Source organism: Manis pentadactyla, chromosome 1, assembly GCF_030020395.1.
Source record: "Manis pentadactyla isolate mManPen7 chromosome 1, mManPen7.hap1, whole genome shotgun sequence".
NCBI classification, from domain to species: domain Eukaryota; kingdom Metazoa; phylum Chordata; class Mammalia; order Pholidota; family Manidae; genus Manis; species Manis pentadactyla.
The window spans coordinates 206,777,200-206,797,594 of NC_080019.1; the positions used below are offsets into that span (position 1 = coordinate 206,777,200).

At 42.6% G+C, this 20,395-nt stretch overlaps 1 protein-coding gene across 8 annotated transcripts in view; it reads left to right on the forward strand.

Annotated features, from left to right (window-relative positions):
- The window catches only part of SRGAP3 (SLIT-ROBO Rho GTPase activating protein 3), a 268,677-nt gene that overhangs the window by 105,861 nt on the left and 142,421 nt on the right, over positions 1–20,395 (forward strand). For all 8 annotated transcript variants that reach the window (XR_005023182.2, XM_036877778.2, XM_036877782.2 and 5 more), the window contains exon 2: positions 19,627–19,819. Coding sequence is in view for 6 of the 8 variants with exons in the window: in XM_036877778.2 (XP_036733673.2) it covers positions 19,627–19,819 (193 nt within the window). In the remaining 2 variants the exon portion in view is untranslated. The remainder of the gene's footprint in view (positions 1–19,626; positions 19,820–20,395) is intronic.

Genomic DNA, 20,395 nt, shown 5'->3' on the forward strand with positions numbered 1-20,395 from the left:
TCAGCAGAAATAAGCAGGCAAAGAGAGGCAACAAAGGGCCAGGTAATTTATTTAAATACCCCTGGATGAGGTTCTGTGACCTTCTTGTCACAGGCCAGAGAAGTCACCTCCGGTTAGGGAGGTGGGGGGCTTATAAGGGATTAGGAGGGGGAGGAGTGGCCAAGCTATCCTAGGGGGTGTGGAGAGGTATGATTGGCTAAAGGTGACATAATAGACAACTAGAAACTTTTTTTTTTTCCAAGAGGGAGGAGGCTGACATCCGGGTCTTAGTTGGCACATCAGAAGGATGGAATTCAGGAAGAGCTGTCCCCTTTCTATATATGGCACGGACTTTGGGGTCTGGTCTCTTTTCCCCCTATGGCATCTCTCTGTTCTGTTTGCATGTCCTTGTTTTTCCTTCCTCCAGCCTAACATTCCAGCCTTTTGATCATAATGGGCGACGACTCAATCTGGCTACTTCCAGCTGACAAGGGGCATCGTGGGGGTTTGAGGCTGGTATTAGGCTGAAGGAGGGGGTTCAGTGGGAAGAGGTGCATAACGGTGAAGTAACGCCTGGTTGGTGGCGACCTGGGTCATCTGGGTTAGCTGCTGTTGGAGGAACCTGAGGACACAAGGGGCAACTAAAAGTAAACCACAAACTGTTATTATGGGGCCCAGTAGGGGCATTAGCCAGGCTATTATGGGGGAACTGGAATTCTGGATTGAGTTTACATCTCAATGACTAGTATTGGGATTTAGTATAGATAAGACTGCATTATTGAAACAATACTTTTCTCTAAAAATCACCCTTATTTTTATTAGAAGTAGCTAGATTAAGAGAATAATTAACAGTTGGCTTGATTATTTGCATAAGTGCAGCAAGAAGAGCAATTGATTACACAGGCTCTTTTAAATATGCTTTGCTGGAACTTTTTGTAAGGAATTTCAGATTGAACTTTTAAAGGCCTCTCTAGGCCAGAAAGCCAAGTAAGACTTGCCCTCAGGTTTTGCCTGCGGTACTTGTAGATTTGGGTGAATTTCTCTCTTCTCGAGGTTAAGACATTGTGAGGTTCCTGCACCTTCCAGGAAGTGACCTTCCTTACTCACCTGGTAAGGCTGCTGGGAACCCTGTAAGCAAGGTACCAGGCCAGTTCTTCCAAGGGGCTTTGTTGGCTCTATAAAGTCAACTTTAGTTCCTTAAAGCTGTTCATATCTGAGCTTACACACACGTCTCTCAGGTATGACATTCCAGTCAAAGCCTTGGTAGTATAACCAGTGTTTTTAATTGGTCCTCTTACAAGGAAAGCTGGTTCTTATTGAACTTATGCAAATAAACATACTGCCATGAAATATAAAAATAGTCACTGAGAGTTTTTAAATTCTGGAGGGATCAGGTAGAGAGAAAGATAAGTTTCAATTCTGCTTATAAAGATTAGTAAACTGTTGTCGGCTCAAGAGAAAAAGCTTAAAACACTTTATCAGCAATATTTGAAACAAAAAGCCACAAAATCATCTTCCTTAGTTTACTTAATCTTAGGTTATTAATACTTGTTCTGCTGAAATCTAGTTTTTACTAGTTTAGGAGTAATAAAACAGTGAGTATAGATGACAGAAGACTTACAAATGACAATGGTTAAAGATCTGATGAGAGCTTACTGTAAGATAGTTGTCATAAGGAAATTTGGATATTTCTGTAACACAAAAACATTCAGTAACAAAGTTTAGCATCATTCCTTTTGACAGTGCCCTCCAGGCAATTAAGCAGGTAATTATATATCAGATAAATAAGCCAAATTAGCCAATACTTTCACCAATGAGAAAAAGTTTTTCTGACATGTTCCAGGGGCTCTCTGGAAAATATCAGAGTTAACTAGAGGCAAAAGCACTTTTTTGAATTTGATTTTGGGAAGTTGTTAAAAATTTTAAGGCACTTGCTTAAATAGGAGCCTAGGTTGCTATGAAGCAACACTTATCTAATTAACTAGAATGACAACAAAGTACTTCAAAGGCAAATAAAGGTTACACAGTTGTTATCAAAGTTTAGCTTTTAGTCTTTTTAATATTAAGATCTCATTTTCTTAAAGACTCTGACAACTCACTGAGACTTTAAGCATAAGAAACTGCTTTGATAAAACAATTAGAAGAACTTTCTGCAATCTTTCAATATTAAGAGCAGACTAACAGTTAAGAAAACTTTGTCTTTTTAACTGAAAACAAAATTCTAATTTTGCTGTGTACTTGATACTGAGACTCATTTGCTTTAATTTTATATAGCATGACCATATTAAATTCTTCTACAAACTCTTTACAACTTTCTTTTTTTTTACATTTAGATCTCTCTTTCTAAATAAACAGCTGTACTTTAGAACAAAGTTACTTTCTCTTATCAAGAGTATTTTTTAGCATGCAGAAATGTTTTTCTTACTACTTTAAGTAGGTTTGATTAGAACTTAAAACTATTACTTAACCTTCAGTGAACACTGAAAAATAGGCTACCATAAACTGTTACACTAGCATTCTTTAGACTGATACATCTATGAACGTATATTATCATTTTTGGAAATGTGCTTTATAGCACAATTTCTTATTAGGCACAAAATATGTCTATATGACTTAGCAAACTTTAAGAATTTTGGTTACTACAAAAATTCTCAGGCTGTTTGCATATATATATATACTGTTATACATTAATACAGTATTATTATTAAGATATTTATTTGCTAGGCTTGTTTACTTATTTTTAGCAACTATGCTAGATTACTTACAAAACTTTTACTGAATGTTAGACAAAGCCAAGCCTTTAAGCATTTTATTCTTAAAAGATTTAGCAGATAACATTGACTTAAATGACCTTAGGTAAACTTAGGCAGCTGATAACAAGAAGGACATGCCTGCCTCAGCTAAACTCAAATTAATATTAATGCTTAACATTTTTTACTAGATTCTCTGGAAGTTGTAGAATGCCCAATCCTCACAAGCACTTGTTTTTAAATAAAATATTTTTCATCTATACACCTAGACACACAAACGTACAAACTGAGATACAACTACAGTCAGCAACACTTTTTTCATAAAAACATATACACAGATAGACAAACTGATACAAAGACTTGAGTCACTGGTATCTAATTGCCGTCTCTCTTCTCAGCTTCTTGTCTGTGGCTTCTGGAACTAGAGGGCGGGAGGAGTGTGTTCTGGTGGGGGAAGAGGGCGGTGAAGGTGGAAGGAGAGGGGGAGGGGGAGGTGCAGCCCCTGGAAGAGGAGAGCAAGACAACGGCATGGTTGAGAATGCAGGACTTTAAGATGGAGGCGACACGTGTGAAGACAAAGGACTTAAAGATGGTGGTGGAGGGAGGGGGAGGGGATTGCGAGCTGAGGGAGGCGGGCGACTGAGGTTTTCTGGTGGATCTGAAAAGGAGGAAGGACTGGGCAGAGTAAGAGGCTGACAATATTTAACTGGAGATCGGGCCAGGAGGACCTGAGTCATAGAACACTTAACATAAAGGTCTTGAGGGGAGTGCAAAGTCCAAAAAGCCTGCACATATGGGATTTCATTCTACTTTCCGCTCTGGTGGCAATAATTAGTTAAGTTGGTGAGGAGGCTAAAATCAAAAGTTCCCTCAGGGGGCCAGCGAGATTGGTTGTCCAAGGGATACTGAGGCCTGGCCTCAGAGCAAAGGAAGACTAACTTCCGTTTGCGAACTTCCCGGGACAAATAGAGAGTAGCCAGATAAGAAATGAGACACTGCAGTGGGGTCTGAGCCTCTGCTTTCATGGGCTGGTTCCCTATGTCTGTGCTACTTCCTAAAAAAAAAATCCCGCTGAGAGGAGCGCCCAGTGTCCCAAGCGCACCAAGTCAGGAGAGACGGCCTGGGAGCCTGGGTGAGGGACGTCTCCCCCACCGCAGGGCCAGGGGCGAGAATCCCGGATACTCGCAACGAATGGACTGAACGCCCAGACCTGGACGTAGCTACGATTTCGGACGGACCAGGTGAAATGGAGTTAGGAAGGGAAGCAGACTGGGGGAAACTGAGGGATTCACCAGAAAATAATCTATGCAGTGGAGAGCAGGCTGAGGTCCCGGGTCGGGGAAGGAGGGGGTGGGGCTGCTGGTGGCCGGCCAGGGCCCCGCGCTCACGCTCCTTCCTGGGTTTCGGCACCATATGTAAGATAAATTCCAGCCGAAATAAGCAGGCAATGAGAGGCAACAAAGGGCCAGGTAATTTATTTAAATACCCCCGGGTGAGGTTCTGTGGCCTTCTTGTCACAGGCCAGAGAAGTCAGCCCCGGTTGGGGAGGTGGGGGGCTTATAAGGGATTAGGAGGGGGAGGAGTGGGCAAGCTATCCTGGGGGGTGTGGAGAGGTATGATTGGCTAAAGGTGACAAAATAGACAACTAGAAACTTTTTTCCTTCCAAGAGGGAGGAGGCTGACATCCGGGTCTTAGTTGGCACATCAGAAGGATGGAATTCAGGGAGAGCTGTCCCCTTTCTATATACGACACAGACTTTGGGGTCTGTTCTGTTCTCCCCCTATGGCATCTCTCTGTTCTGTTTGCATATCCTTGTTTTTCTTTTCTCCAGCCTAACAGTGTCCTACCTAATAAGGTCCTACCTCAGTGTTCCTTCTTCATGAGGTGTCAGCTGACTATCCAGCACCCCGTGTTCCCTCCTCTTCTGGTCATCTGACTTTCTATGTCATTCACTGCTTAGACCATATCTATAATTCTTTTGAACTTTCAAAGCAGTATAATGTACATTAGTTTTCTGTGGCTACTGTAACAAATTGCCACAAACCTGGTGACTTAAAACAACACACATTTATTCTCTCACTGTTCTAGAAGTCAGTTTTGCCAGGCCAAAATTAAGATGTTGGTAGGGCCCTACTTGCTCCTTCCTGAGACTGTAGGGGAGAATCTGTCCCTTGCCTCTTCCAGCATGTGGTGGCCGCTGGCATTCCCTGGCTTGTGGCCTCATTGTTCCAGTCCCTCTGTGGCCACATTGCTTCCTCCTCTTCTGGCTGTGCCAATTTCTCTCTTCCTTTCTCTTATAAGGGCATTTGTGTTTGCATTTAGGGTCCACCCGAATATGCCAGGATCATCTTCATTTCAAGATCTTTAACTTAATCACGTCTGCACAGTCCTTTTCTGACATTTAAGGTAACCATCACAGGTACCAGATATTAGAAGCTGTGTATCTTTTGGGGGTCATTATTCAGCCTGCCACATACATCATTTCATTTAACTAACTGAGTCATTTAAAAATATTTGTGAGGAACCAACTTGGTGACAGGCCCTGGCACTCCGCCTTTCATCACAACAGGGCAGAAAAGGCCTGTACATGAAGAACTATAGTCAAAACGTTGAGCACTTGCCAAGTAGCTGAGGGACCCAGGCTCTGGTACCACATTGAGGTGAGACGGTCTGTTCCTCAGTTTCCCCTTTTTGAATTAAAGGATTGGACCAATCACCAATTTCCTGAAGTGAGGGACAGAGGGACACTGTTGCTGTATATATAGGATGATTTTAGTTGGTTCTCTAAATAGCACTGACTCACAGAAATAGACAGCTATTTCCTCTTTAATCCTCCTCCTGCTTACCTTACAGAGAAAGTTGCCATTAGGTACTAGCACGCCTTCAACACTTCCTGTAATACTTGCTAAACTCCTATAAAAAAGAAAGCAGGTCTCAGGCTACAGAATCTAGGTAGAATTTAATGACATTATTTTGCGTTTATTGTGTTTATTTTTTGCACTTACCTTCCATTAATAGTGAGTCATTCAGATTTTCCCACTTATGGCAGTACTATAAAGCATTCCATGTAAGAAGTGAAGTGATGTAAATAAATATGTTAAATAAATATAGGTGGATGGTTTCTATAGAGGATACATTGTGAAGATGGCTGTGAGGTTTGGGAAACACTTAGATGTTTCCAGGCTGGCTCCCAGTTCTCTGACTTTTATTTTAGTTCTAGAAGGAGGGTAGGACTGTGAACAAAAAGAAGCATCCTCAGTCAAGGACGCAGCTGGAAATTCAGCACTAATGAACCCCTGATTTCTTCCCATTTAAATGCATCTGATCCTTCAGGGACCATTGGGCAGCAAAGCCATGAATATTGATCTCATGTTGAAATTGATCACGGCCCACTTTAACTCAGAGCTTCTGGTAGGAGGAGGTGTGGCTTTATTCTGACCATTCTTTGCATTTCACAGAACATCTGGAAGGCGGGTGTCAACTTCTGTCTAACTTCTCTATGAGAGGAAATGGCTATTATTTGGACATGGCACAGATAGTTGGGGAACCTTCTCTCCCATCCACTCAGCTTTTCACTTTCTGCTTGGGCAAACTGGTTTAGAACCCAGATAGGGATGCTCAGGGGCTTGCGGAGCTGGTCTCGCTCTGCTTTAGGGCCACAGTGAGAAGTGGGAATCTGTCTTACATCTCTACAGCCACACATGTATATCCACTGTAATTTCCTAGTGTGTTTGGGACCGTATTATATCCCCTTGCTTAGAGAAAGACTTTTCCTGGTTGGCAGACAGCATCATCATCATCATTACCAAATAGTTCTTTATTTTTTTCAAAACACTGGCCCATATGCTGTGCTTCCTTTCTTGAGTGAGAGTGGTAGTGAGAAGTGGAGAGGGAAATGCCAGTCATTTCATTCAGCTTATATGGTCCCTCACCCCCCAAGCTGGAAGCAGAGATGTGCTTTGATTATCTGTGCTAAGCCTCGTCTTCACTACCCTGAGTAATTGTGAGAGATGACTAAAGATAGAGGGTAAAAACTTGGCTGACTTGGTGTAGTACATGTGGCTAACGCTTTGGAAACATTCCCTAGCAAAGTGGTACAAGATTTGGAGCCAAAGACTCCTTAACATTTCAGTAAAATTAGGCAAGTCTATTCACCTATCTGTGCCTCAGTCTCTTCTTTGCAAAATGGGATAACAGGAGTACCACCTCCTAAAGCTGTAGCATTACATTCACTGCTTTGCTTGAAAAAGGAGACACTTAGCAGAAAGCACTCTGAGCTTATTAATTGTCTACTGCTCAATTTACCAATGGGAAAGCCAAAGTCCAGAGAGGTTACTGACTTGCTGAAGGTCACACAGCTAACAAGCTTCAAGGCTAGACTCAGAGCTTAGCAAGTCTGTTCCCTGACCCAACTCTTGGCACTGCCTTACCCAGCCTCCCATATATTAGGGCTGAAGCAGTGGTAAGATTTGGGAAACAGTCCTATTCTGGGGCTTATTCCCTTCTTTTGCTGGGGAACAGAACTAGACAGGGTTAGTGCCTGGCAGGGTTAGGTCAGCATGAGTTTGAATCCTATGATCCAGGCAGGTTTACTTTCCCTCGGGCCTCAATTTCATCATCTGTAATATGGTGTGATACCCACCCCCGCCCTGCCACTGCCTTATATGGTCAGAGGCAGTGATGGATGTGAATTGGTTTAATAAAAGATAGACTGATGTCATTGGTAGGGGTCCTTGGCCAAATGAGAAAGACAACACAAGATGCCAGGAACTGGCTCGAGTGTGCAGAGAAGATGCACCAGCGAGCTTGCTTTGCTCCGAGTCGCTGGGCTGGCCAGCACGGCCCCCACCCCCGCTCCAGCCGCGCCCCTCTGGTTGCTGGGGAAATGGCGCAAGACTGCTGCGTGTGGCAGAGCAGCTGGTGCCCTCCGGCGCGGCGCAGAGCCCGGCCACCCTCGGGGGGCCTTGGAGCCCCCAAGACAAGCTGCCTCTCTACATATGGGAGGCTGGGAGAGGGGTAGGGATGCAGAGCCCTGCCCCTGCAATGGAGCCCTTTGTGTAGGGCCCAGGGAAGGAATGAAACGTGGGCACAGGCTTGCTGGGAGGGCAGGAATCTAGCGGAGGGATGGTAACGAGTAATATAATCCTCCTTGCAGGGCTGTGGACAGAGGGCGAGGTGGGCCTGGGAAACACGTAGCTCAGAGCCCAGCGTGCCCCCTGCTCATGCAGAGTGGCTGCAGCAACAGTGGCGGCTTGATCCAGCCACTTCTCCGTGTCTGCTGTTTACCAGGCATCATGCCAGGCGCTTTCTATGCATGCCATCCCTCTTAACAAATACTCAAGGAGGGCGTTATTATACCCCATTTACAGATGAGAAAACAGACTCAGAGAGCTTCAAAGTGGAGAACACCAGGTTGGGAGCCCAGGCTGGCTGTCTCCAAAGCCTGTGAGCTCATGCCCTTCTTGTGTCCCCAGAGCCTGTAAGCCTGTGCCACCTCTCCGCGGGGACTATTTGCTGAGGGTCTCCTAGGCGCCTGGCACATTACTGAAATTATTTCAGGTCTGATCCTTGCAGCAGTACTGCAGGATGAACAGAGTTATCTGCCTTTTACAGATGGGAAAATGGCTCAGAGAAAATGACTTGCCTGTCTAAGGAGAGCTCACAGTGCATATCTGACAGAGACAATATTCTACCTCAGGATAGTGGCTGGAGTCCCAGCTCTGTGAGTCTATCTGCTCTGCCCCAGCACCTCCCTCCCCATAGACGCGAGGTGGATAGCAGTGAACCCCCTTCGGGATGCTGGGTGTTGGGCTGGTAGCAATGACAGTAAGCCCCCATCACTGTGCTGTTCTGGGGGTGTTAAAAACCCCATTACACTGCTCTTGTTGGAGGGGTTTTGCACAAATTCTGAGTAATATAAAGTGTCGGTGGCATCCCTGCCAGGATCTTATTTTCTGTTTGGGGGAATAAGAAATGGCCACAGAAAGTAGTAATAATAAATGATAGTCATAGCTAACCTTTATTAAGCCTCTAATACAGTGCTGTCCAGTAGAAGTTCCTGTAGTCATGGAAATATTCTGCTTTGTCCAATACAGTAGCTGCTAGCTACATGTGCTTTTCGAGCACTTGAAATGTGGTAAGTGCAACTGAGGAATGAGTTTTTTATTTTTATCAAATCTAAATTGTCACATGTGATTAATGGCCATTGTGTTGGACAGTGCAGTGCTAATGTAGATGAGTACTGTACTAAGAGCTTTCTCAAGTAATCACTTCTTATTCTTACAACAGCAATACAAGACAGATTATTATCATTCCCATTTTATAGAGGAAACTGAGTCCCAGGGAAATGAGAAAACAAACATGCCCACATTAGCTTGGCTGAACATGTGTGGGCTAGGGTTTGAACCTCTGTTCAGGTAAACCAGAGCCTGCTATGTGTGCTACCAAGCCACTGTCTCTCTCCACCACAGGAGAGCTTGAGGTTAAGGTTGGAATATACTGGGATGGATGCAGTGACAGCCAGGATCAGTGAGAATGGCACCAAGATGACAGACGGAGTGCAGGATGAAGACAGGAGGTGGAGTGGGACATGATCCCTGAAGGGGGAGGTATTTGATCCCCCAGGGAAAGCACCTTGACCTTGAGACCTGGTAATCTTGGCTCCTGTCTGTCCCTTACTGTGGATTTGAGCCCTGGCTCTGCTGCTTTCTGAGTGACCTTGGGTGAATTACTCCTGCTCCTTGAGTCTCAATTGCTTCATACATAATGTAGGGAAGACATGGTTCCAGCTCCATAGAGGTGGTGACAATCTGGCATGATTGTGCATGGAGGTGATGAGTCAGTGTCAGCTGTAACGTACCATACAGTTCATCCTCCTTGTTAGCTCCTGAAACTTTATGCTGGCGAGAGGATACCAGCTGTGTCTGTGGAGCAGAGGGGGCAAGTGCTCACTTCATCTTGATTTTCAGGACAAAATACTGACTGTGAAAGTGGGGCCTTGCCACCCTAAGAGGTATCAGAAAAGTTGCCACAGTCTCAGGACAGGGTCTAAGGATTACAATTGGTTATGGCCTGGGAAGCTGCATTTAAAACTACTGTTAGGGTCACACTGTGGCCCTTCTTTCTAACCCAGGAGAGCCATCTGCAGGTGGAGTCGGGGGTGGGGAGTGTGGGCAGAGGCCCCTGGGGACAAGTTATTGACATTCCTAACTGGTCAGACCTGTTAAACAGAGCTACAGGCTTCGTATCAAGTTTCTGGCTTTGTCTGCCTTTCTTTCTTCTTTTTTTTTTTATTATGGAAAGTTTCAAGAGAGAAGAGTATAACAGGCCTCTTGCCTATATTCATCTCTACAACTGAACTTCAACAATCAGCTCAAGGCCGATCTTGTGTTACCTATGCCCTACCACTCCCCAGGCCCCCACCCACAATAACCCAATATTATTTTGAAGCAAATCCCAGCATGTCTGCTTTTTAAATTGTCCCTGTACCCCTCTCACAGATTTCAAATGAAAGTACAAATTGGTACAGTGTCAGGGGAGGGCATTTTAGCAACCTCAAAGTGCTAATGCAAATGCCTTTTGATCTGGCACTGCTACTTGAAGAATCACGAAGATGATATACCAGCACATGTGCAAAAGGAAGCTGGTGTATGTTTTTTCATTCCAGCATTGTTGATGACTGTAAAAGATTACAAACAACCTAAAGGTCCATCCACAAACGGGGACCGGCTAAAAAATTTTACAGTGGGATTCTGCAGTGCTGTAAAAAGGAATGAGAAAATTCTTTTTAAAATGATATAGACTGCTCCCTAATGTATTCTTAAAAGAAAAGGATAAGGTACAGAACACTGTGAATGATATGCTATAATGTGTATAAAAGCAGAGGAAGTAGTGTATTTGAAATATGCCATTATTTCTGGAAGGATGCACATGCACCTGGTGACCTGGTTGCCTTGTTCCCTGGGGACTAGGTGGTTGATAGGCAGTTGGGAGAGAGACTCTTCTCTTTATATCCTTGCTACCTTTTGAATTTTGTGCTAATTTTTAAAATTCCTCCATTTCCCACCTCAAAATAGAATTCCCTTTTTGCTGTAAACCTAAAACTGTTCTTGAAATAGTCTATTAATTAACAAAAGTTTTTACCCAAATGAGTTGAAAACTTAGGTGTGCACAAAAGCTTGCACAAAAGTATTCATAATTGCCAAAAATTGGAAGCAACCAACATGTCCTTCAGTAGATGAATGGATAAACAAACTGAATATTATTCATACAATGGAATATTATTCAGCAATAAAATGAAATGAGCTATCCAGGCGTGAAAAGACATGGAGAGGCTTTAAATTCTTATTACTAAATAAAATAAGCCAGCTTAAAAACTGTATGTAATGGGTAATTCCAACCATATGCCATCCTGGAAAAGGCAAAAATATAGAGATAGTAAAAAGATGAGTAGTTGCTAGGGGCTGGGGGCAGGAGGGATGGAAGGATGATAGGCGGAGCACAGGGGGTTTTTAGGGCTATGAAAATATCTGAATGATACTATAATGATGGCTACGTAACATTATGCTCTTGTCCAAACCCACAGAATGAGAAACACAAAGTGGGCCCTAATGTAACCATGGACTTGAGGTTAATAAGAGCATATTAGTACTGTTCGTCAGTTGTAACAAATGTACCATACCAATGCACATGTTACTAGTGGGGGAAACTGCAGGGGAATGAGAAGGGGTATATGAAAACTTTATGTACTTTCTGGCTAATTTTTCTGGGAACCTGTAACTTCTCTAAAACAAATGTATTATTTTTAAAAAATAGAATCCCTAATTACCTTGGATCTGAAGACTCTCTTTGCCCCTTCTACTTGTGAGGTTGTGGTTTAAGTGGGGTAGGGGGTGTGTGGAAACTTGTTCTCTCATAAGGCGGGTCACCTCGAGTGTCGCCATGGGCAGAGGCATTGGCTCAGCACAGTGATCTTTGCGGAGACTGTTGCTTGGGAGTAAGCAGGAGCATGTGGGGGCTAGATAGCAGGCTGTCAATTCTTGGGCTTTGAATGTCAGAGCAGTTGGCCTTGAGCCTATAAGCAATAGGGAGCCATGGAGAATTTTATCAGGAGAGTGGCACAGGGAGAGCTATGCTTCAGGAGGCATGGATGGCGGGCTTAGTTGTGCCCCCTTTCTGGGCCACAGGCCTCTGCCTGTAAAACAGGAGGCTGCACTAGGTGATCAGGGAGGTGGTCTTCAGCTTTAAGGTTCTGGGATCAAAGCACTTCCAGGCTTTCCAAGCACCTTCTCCTCCCTGCGCCACCCCTTTTTGTTTTTTCTGCCACTCAGTACTGTGCTGTGGCTGCAACTGTCCCCTGGAGGGAAGGTCTGCTGAATGAAATCTGTGCCTTGGGAGCAATTCTGTTTTATTTTATTTTTTTCACTCCCTTTGAAATCCTCAAGGAGAAAAACCAAATCTGTGCCGGCTCTGAGGAGGAGCAAGCTGGAAGGGGGTTGGAGATGGGGAAATCACATCCCCTCAGGGTTCCAGAGCTCAGGCAAGCTGCGGCAGGCGCTCCTGCCAGCCCGTTTCCTGCTAGAAAGACTCGACTGAGCCATCCAGGCTGCTGGAGGGTTCCAGGCACGACCCAGCCTGGAGGCTCCAGCTGGTTGTGTGAACTGGGGGAGGTGTCTCTGCTCCTTCCAAATCATCTCCTGTCACCACAATGTGATTTATGAGCTTTCCTTCTAAAACTTGAGAACACTGGCTCCCGATTATGCCCTGTAATGGAGGAAGACAGTGGCTGCAGCATTTCTGATAAATAATCTCTTTAGACCACCATCCTGTTGCAAAAAAGATACAAGAAGTTGAATACAGATGGATTAAGGTCTTATTTAAAAAATAATATGGCCTCAGTGTGAGGTGTTGGGAGAGTCTTTGCCCCCATCTGAGGGGTCTGGACTTGATTCCCAGCTTAATTGCCACATACCAGCTGTTTTGACCAGAGGCTATTTACCCCTGTGCCTCCTCTTCCTTATCTATGGGAAAAACCTGGGGAACACTAGGAGCGCCTGCCTTGTAGGGGATGCTGTATTATGTGAGATAAATATCTAAAGAACTCAGCCCCAGGCCTGGAACAAATGATGTAATTAATAAGTGCTAGTGATTTATTATTAAGATTATTATAAGTCCTAAATAGCTGGTGGTCTAAAAATAATTTGAAAAATATTTGGAAAGCGTTTTTATTACTAAGTGTTAAAATGGTCACTAGTGGAAGTGACATCTCAATCCAGTTCAAAAGTAGACTGTGTCGTAGGCGTGTCTGTGTAGCTTGTTACAGTTCTTAGAAAAAGTGTGACCTTGGACAAGATCCTGATCTTGATTTACACAGAGTCTTGGTTTCTTCACCTGTAAAAATGGATAATAATATCCATATCTTGTGTTTGTGAGATTGTGTATGGTGTCTGTGTTTGGTGTGTGTGTGTGTGTGTGTGTGTGTGTGTGTATTTGTGTATTGTGAGGCTTCCATTATCACAATATTTAAGCTCCTTGGGTAAAGGCACTTGTTAAAGTAAATAGTAATTTGCTATACAGATATTGATATTCTGAGAGTCCACCTTCAGAGCTTAAATTTCATTTAAGCAGCTAAGGGAGATATGACACACATAAAAAAAATAATTAAGAAAGCAGCACAGGCAGTCTGAGACTGACTGTAAGGACCGTGGGAGTTCACAGGAGGGCCAGGAGGGCCATGCAGGCCAGGACTTCCTGGGAGGAGCAGTGCTTGACTCTAAAGCAGTGGTTTTAAGACATTTTTGCTTGCCTACCCTCTAAATGAACTTTGCGGGGCAGGTGGGGGAGAGTGGGAATCTTTTGCCTCACACATTTTGACTTGACACCTAAAATGTTTCATTATAAATTTAAGTAGTTGCAAAATACATCATTTCTCCCATATTATAAATATTGACCTTGTAGAATAAAATCACATTATACTTAAATGTATCAAATGGAAACTAAGTAACAGTTTTTTATTTTGTCTTCTTATGGAAGTATCTCTTCCATACAGTGAATGTACAGAGTTGAGATGTGCAGCTTAATTCTTTTTACCATCACTCCTCTGCCCAGATTGAGTTGTCATATGTCTCCAGTATTCTAGAAGGCACCCTGTATCCCTCCCAGTCAATACCCTGCCAAAGTGACAATTTATCTGACCTCTACCACTGCAAACTAGTTTTGGGTGATCTCATTTGTTGAGCCCCCTTTCAGTCAACATAAGGTCTGTGAGGTTCAAACACGTCACTGCAAGTAGCAATAGTTAATCTTTTTTATTGTTGTATCATATTCCATTGAAGGTCTATCTCATATCATTTAAGAAAATCTTGTTTGCTCTTCAAGGACATTCTGGGTTGTTTCTAATATTTGTCTAGAAGTCTACTATGAATATTCCTCTCTATTTTTTTTTTTTGCAGACATAAACACTGACTTCTTTTGGGTGTGTATACATGAGTGGAATTGCCGGTATCTACCACCATCCATCATAAATTACCCAAATAAGTCAGATACCTCACATTGTACCTTTCATTACTTTCTGAAACACATAATTTCCTTCTACTTCTTTCATGCAATTTAAAAAAAATTTATTTTTTTCTATTTTATTTTGGTATCATTAATATACAATTACATGAGCAACATTGTGGTTACTAGATTCCCTCCATTATTAAGTCCCCCCCACATACCCCATTACAGTCACTGTCCATCAGCATAGTAAGATGCTATAGAATCACTACTTGTCTTCTCTGGGCTATACTGCCTTCCCTGTGCCCCCTCCCCACTACATTATGTGTGCTGTCCCTCCCTTCCCATCCATCCTCCCCAGTCCCTTTTCCTTTGGTAACTGTTAGTCCATTCTTGGGTTCTGTGAGTCTGCTGCTGTTTTGTTCCTTCAGTTTTTTCTTTGTTCTTATGATCCACATATGAGTGAAATCATTTGGTACTTGTCTTTCTCTGCCTGGCTTATTTCACTGAGCATAATACCCTGTAGCTCCATCCATGTTGTTGCAAGTGGTAGGATTTATTTTCTTCTTATGGATGAATAATATTCCATTGTGTATATGTACCACATCTTCTTTATTCTTCTACTGATGGACGCTTAGGTTGCTTCCATTTCTTGGCTATTGTAAATAGTGTTGCCATAAACATAGGGGTACATATGTCTTTTTGAATGCTTTTGCATTCTTAGGGGAAATTTCTAGAAGTGGAATTCTTGGGTCAAATGATATTTCTATTTTGAGTTTTTTGAGGAACCTCCATACTGCTTTCCACAATGATTGAAATAATTTACATTCCCACCAGCAGTGTAGGAGGGTTCCCCTTTCTCTGCATCCTCACCAACATTTGTTGTTGTTTGTCTTTTGGATGGTGGCGATTCTTAACTGGTGTGAGGTGATATCTCACTGTGGTTTTAATTTGCATTTCTCTGATGATTATAGCGATGTGCAGCATCTTTTCATGTGCCTATTGGCCATCTGAATTTCTTCTTTGGAGAAGTGTCTGTTCAGATCCTCTGCCTGTTTTTAAATTGGATTATTTGCTTTTTGTTTGTTGAGGTGCTTAAGCTCTTTGTATATTTTGGATGTTAACCCCTTATCAGATATGTCATTTATGAATATATCCTCCCATACTATAGGATGCCTTTTTGTTCTACTGATGGTGTCCTTTGCTGTACAGAAGCTTTTTAGTTTAATATAGTCCCACTTGTTCATTTTTGCTTTTGTTTCCCTTTCCCGGGGAAATATGTTCATGAAGAAGTTGCTCGTGTTTATATTCAAGAGAGTTTTGCCTATATTTTTATCTAAGAGTTTTATGGTTTCATGACTTACATTCAGGTCTTTGATCCATTTCAAGTTTACTTTTGTGTATGGGGTTAGACAATGATCCAGTTTCATTCTCTTACATGTCACTCTCCAGTTTTGCCAACACCAGCTGTTGAAGAGACTGTCATTTCCCCATTATATGTCTATGGCTCCTTTATCACATATTAATTGACCATATATGTTTGGGTTAATTTCTGAGCTCTCTATTCTGTTTCACTGGTCTATGGGTCTGTTCTTGTGTCAGTACCAAATTATCTTGATTACTGTGGCTTTGTAGTAGAGTTTGAAATTGGGAAGTGAGATCCCCCCTGCTTTATTCTTCCTTCTCAAGATTGCTTTGGCTATTCAGGGTCTTTTGTGGTTCCATATGAATTTTAGAACTATTCCAGTTCGTTGAAGGATGCTGTCAGTATTTTGATAGGGATTGCATTGAATCTGTAGATTGCTTTAGGCAGGATGGCCATTTTGACAATATTAATTCTTCCTAGCCAAGAGCATGGGATGAATTTCCATTTATTAGTGTCCTCTTTAATTTCTCTTACGAGTGTCTTGTAGTTTTCAGGGTACAGGTCTTTCACTTCCTTGGTTAGGTTTATTCCTAGGTACTTTTTTTTGATGCAATTGTGAATGGAATTATTTTTCTGATTTCTCTTTCTGCTAGTTCATCGTTAGTGTATAGAAATGCAACAGATTTCTGTGTATTAATTTTGTATCCTGCCACTTTGTTGAATTCAGTTATTAGTTCTAGTAGTTTTGGAGTGGATTCTTTAGGGTTTTTTATGTACAATATCATGTCATCTGCAAACAGTGACAGTCTGACTTCTTCCTTGCCAATCTGGATGCCTTTTATTTCTTTGTGTTGTCTGATTTCTGTGGCTAGGACCTCCAGTACTATGTTGAATGAAAGTGGGGAGAGTTTGCATCCTTGTCTTGTTCCTGATCTTAGGAGAAAAGCTTTCAGCTTCTCTCTGTTAAGTATAATGTTGGCTGTGGGCTTGTAGTATATGGCCTTTATTATGTTGAGGTACTTGCCCTCTATACCCATTTTGTTGAGACTTTTTATCATGAATGGATATTGAATTTTGTCAAGTGCTTTTTCAGCATCTATGGAGATGATCATGTGGTTTTTGTCCTTCTTTTTTTTGACGTGGTGGATGATGTTGATGGATTTTTGAATGTTGTACCATCCTTGCATCCCTGGGATGAATCCCACTTGATCATGGTGTATGATCCTCTTGATGTATGTTTGAATTCCATTTGCTAATATTTTGTTGAGTATTTTTGCATCTATATTCATCAGGGTTATTGATCTGTAGTTTTCTTTTTTTGTGGTGTCTTTGCCTCGTTTTGGTATTAGAGTATGCTGGCTTCATAGAATGAATTTGGAAGTATTCCCTCCTCTTCTATTTTTTGGAAAACTTTAAGGAGAATGGGTATTATGTCTTCTCTAAATGTCTCATAGAATTCAACGGTGAATCCATCTGGTACGGTATTTTGTTCTTGGGTAGTTTTTTGATTACTGATTCAATTTCATTGCTGGTAATTGGTCTGTTTAGATTTTCTGTTTCTTCCTGGGTCAGTCTTAGAAGGTTGTATTTTTCTAGAAAGTTGTCTGTTTCTTCTAGGTTATCCAGTTTATTAGCATATAGGTTTTCATAGTATTCTCTAATCATTCTTTGTATTTCTGCCGTGTCCATTGTGATTTTTCCTTTCTCATTTCTGATTCTGTTTATGTGTGTGGACTCTCTTTTTTTACTTAATAAGTCTGGCTAAGGGATTATCTATTTTGTTTATTTTCTCAAAGAACTAGCTCTTGGTTTCATTAATTTTTTCTATTGTTTTATTCTTCTCAATTTTATTTCTTCTCTGATCTTTATTATGTCCCTCCTTCTGCTGACTTTGGGCCTCATTTGTTCTTCTTTTTCCAGTTCCAATAATTGTGAATTTAGACTATTCATTTGGGATTGTTCTTCCTTCTTTAAATAAGCTTGGATTGCTGTATACTTTCCTCTTAAAACTGCCTTTCCTGCGTCACACAGACGTTGGGGTGTTGTGCTGTTGTTTTCATTTGTCTCCATATTGCTTGATCCCTGTTTTACTTTGGTCATTGTCTTTCATGCAGTTTTATCTTAATATATCTTTATGCTTGAAATGTTCTTATTGATTACTGTTTAATACTTTTTACCCAAAATATGTATGTAAATTGAAATGGACACAAAAAATTTCCATTGACCATTAAACTCTCAGTATTTTTCTTTTGGATTGATTTATCATTACAGTGATCATATACACAGTTCATCAAAATAACATCAATATTTTACATATTTCATAATAATTACTAAACATAAAAAGTAAGATGGTATGGAAAATGCTTCTTATAACGAGATGGGTAGAGTGTTTGAAGGCAGTGCTTCTCTACTTTAAGTCCCACCCAGGGATCTGGCTAACGTGTAGATTCTGATTCAGCAGGTCTGGGTTGGGGCCTTGAGATCCTGTATTTCTAATAAGCCCTCTGGCAATGTTGATGCTGTTGATCTATATACCACACTTTGAGTAGTAAGGGTTTATGAGCCAAAATACTCCAACCTTCTAAACTGTGCAATTTTTTTGGCACCCAGATATCTTAACACTTTGGAGCACTGTGCCATAGTCAGAGTTAGGATGAAGGAGAAGTTGGTGTTTCTTCTGCAAAGAGGGAGAAAGACCATTGTGAAGAGACAGGTGGGGAAAGAGAGCAATCATACCATCTAGACGTGGACAGCATTCTCGGCAGAGCAGGGAAGACTTGGAGAGAGGATCTGCAGCTGATTCCCACTTACTCTTCCTGCCTGCATACCCCTGGCCTGGGGAAGACTTCGTGTGTCCCAGGATAGGTCTACCCCCTTTGAAGACCACTTCTCTGAAGGATGCTGAGGTGGCACTGGTCAGCATTTCAGACAGTCCCATTGACACACGTGGAATTACACTCTTGAAGAATGGGTTTGAATGATTCAGAGAGTCTACTGGGGGTAAAGTCCAAGATGTAAAGTTTGTGGCTGGATGGTGGATGGACTTGAATCCCATACTGAGGAGTTGGACTTAATCCTCAGGCAGGGGGTGGGGCTCATGTTATGTTTTGAGCAAGGGGCTGGTGTGTGCAGAGTGCTTTAGGGGGACCGATCTGTTGAGCAGCTTGTGGGATGGCTGAGAAGGAGTTTAGTGCATGGAGATGGCAGCAGTGACAGCATTCCAGGCTAGAAGAGGAGATTGGCTGTGATTGTTGGGATTCAGCTATGATTTTTATCTCCAAGCACCAGCTTTTGAACTTTTGCTATCGTTGCACAGAGTGGTTTGTTGTCAGTGTTTCCTGACAGCAAGTTTGGGGCAACATTCCTCTAGGGGTACCTGAGATATTTATGCATGGAGCTCAAGTTCATTCAAGGTGGAACACTGTCATGGCCTTAAATAACACTGTAACCCAAGAGCGAATGACATCCCCATCTCAGCCCTTTTTCAGTCCTGACCACATCTGGAGAAAGTCTTTCTTTAATATCTCTCATGTTCCCATTTTCTGTTTATTGGTAGAGAGCAAACAGCTTAGGTTTAGGGCCTTTTGTAAGCAATAGTCTTCAGAGAGATTTTACAAAATTTTTATCGCGGAATTCATTTTCTTTGTACCAGGATGGCAAGTGGTCCTAGTTTTCCCCTTATTGTGGTAATGTAAACACTTTTAATAAGTTCATTTCTGTATGAAAAGTGAAACAATGTACTAGGTCATATGGAAACAAATAATAATGCTGGTAGCATGTGGATATGGCAAAATTAAAGGTGGTGGTATGCAATGATTCAACTTTGGGAAACACTGGGTTAGAGTGTGTGGCAAAAACTAGCATGTGCCAGATCTTTGTGCCAATGCCTAGAGAGGCTGTGGGTGGTGAGGTGGAGGGGAGGAGGCAGCTGGCATTACAGTGCCTGGCTGATGGCACTGGGTCAGCTGGGAGGGTCCCACTGCTGTCCCTACCACCACCAGCCTAACGCCATTGCCGCTCGTCTCTCCCTGCAGAGATCCGCACGCAGCTGGTAGAGCAGTTCAAATGCTTGGAGCAGCAGTCTGAGTCGCGGCTGCAGCTGCTACAGGACCTCCAGGAGTTCTTCCGCCGGAAAGCAGAGATTGAGTTGGAGTACTCCCGCAGCCTGGAGAAGCTGGCTGAGCGGTTCTCCTCCAAGATCCGCAGCTCCCGGGAGCACCAGTTCAAGTGAGAAGGGGCTAGTGGTCTGGGCGATGGGAAGCAGTGGGGCTGGGAGTTGAAGGCAAAGGGGAAAACATAAAAAGACTCGCTGGAGACAGGCGTGCTTTTAAGGCCCTGGATCTGCAGTTACTTACACCCCCAAACCTGACTTCCTCAGTTGTAAAGTGAAGGTAGAAATAGTTCCTATTCATAACAATGCTCTAAAGAATTAATGAGTAACCCAAGAAGAGTGCCTGTCACAGACAGTAAGTGCTCAAGAAATCGTTGCTGCTGTTGTTACTATCATAGGAAGCACCGGCACGCGCTAGCCTCCATTTGGACCAAGGTGACACGCTGGCCCCTATCAGGACATCCTCACCCTACTCATTTCTCTTTTACCTGGGGAGCAACCAGTCCACTTCTGAACTCCTTCAGCACAGTGACCTCACAATTTCTTCTCCATGGAACTGATGCTCAGAGCTTTTCTCTTCCTTATTCCCCTGGTGAACCAGTCCAGGCTCTTTTCCTGCCTTATGTACTTATTTGCAATGCACAACCCTCCAAGACTTAATTTCTCACACCGAACTCTGAGTTTGGGGAGTT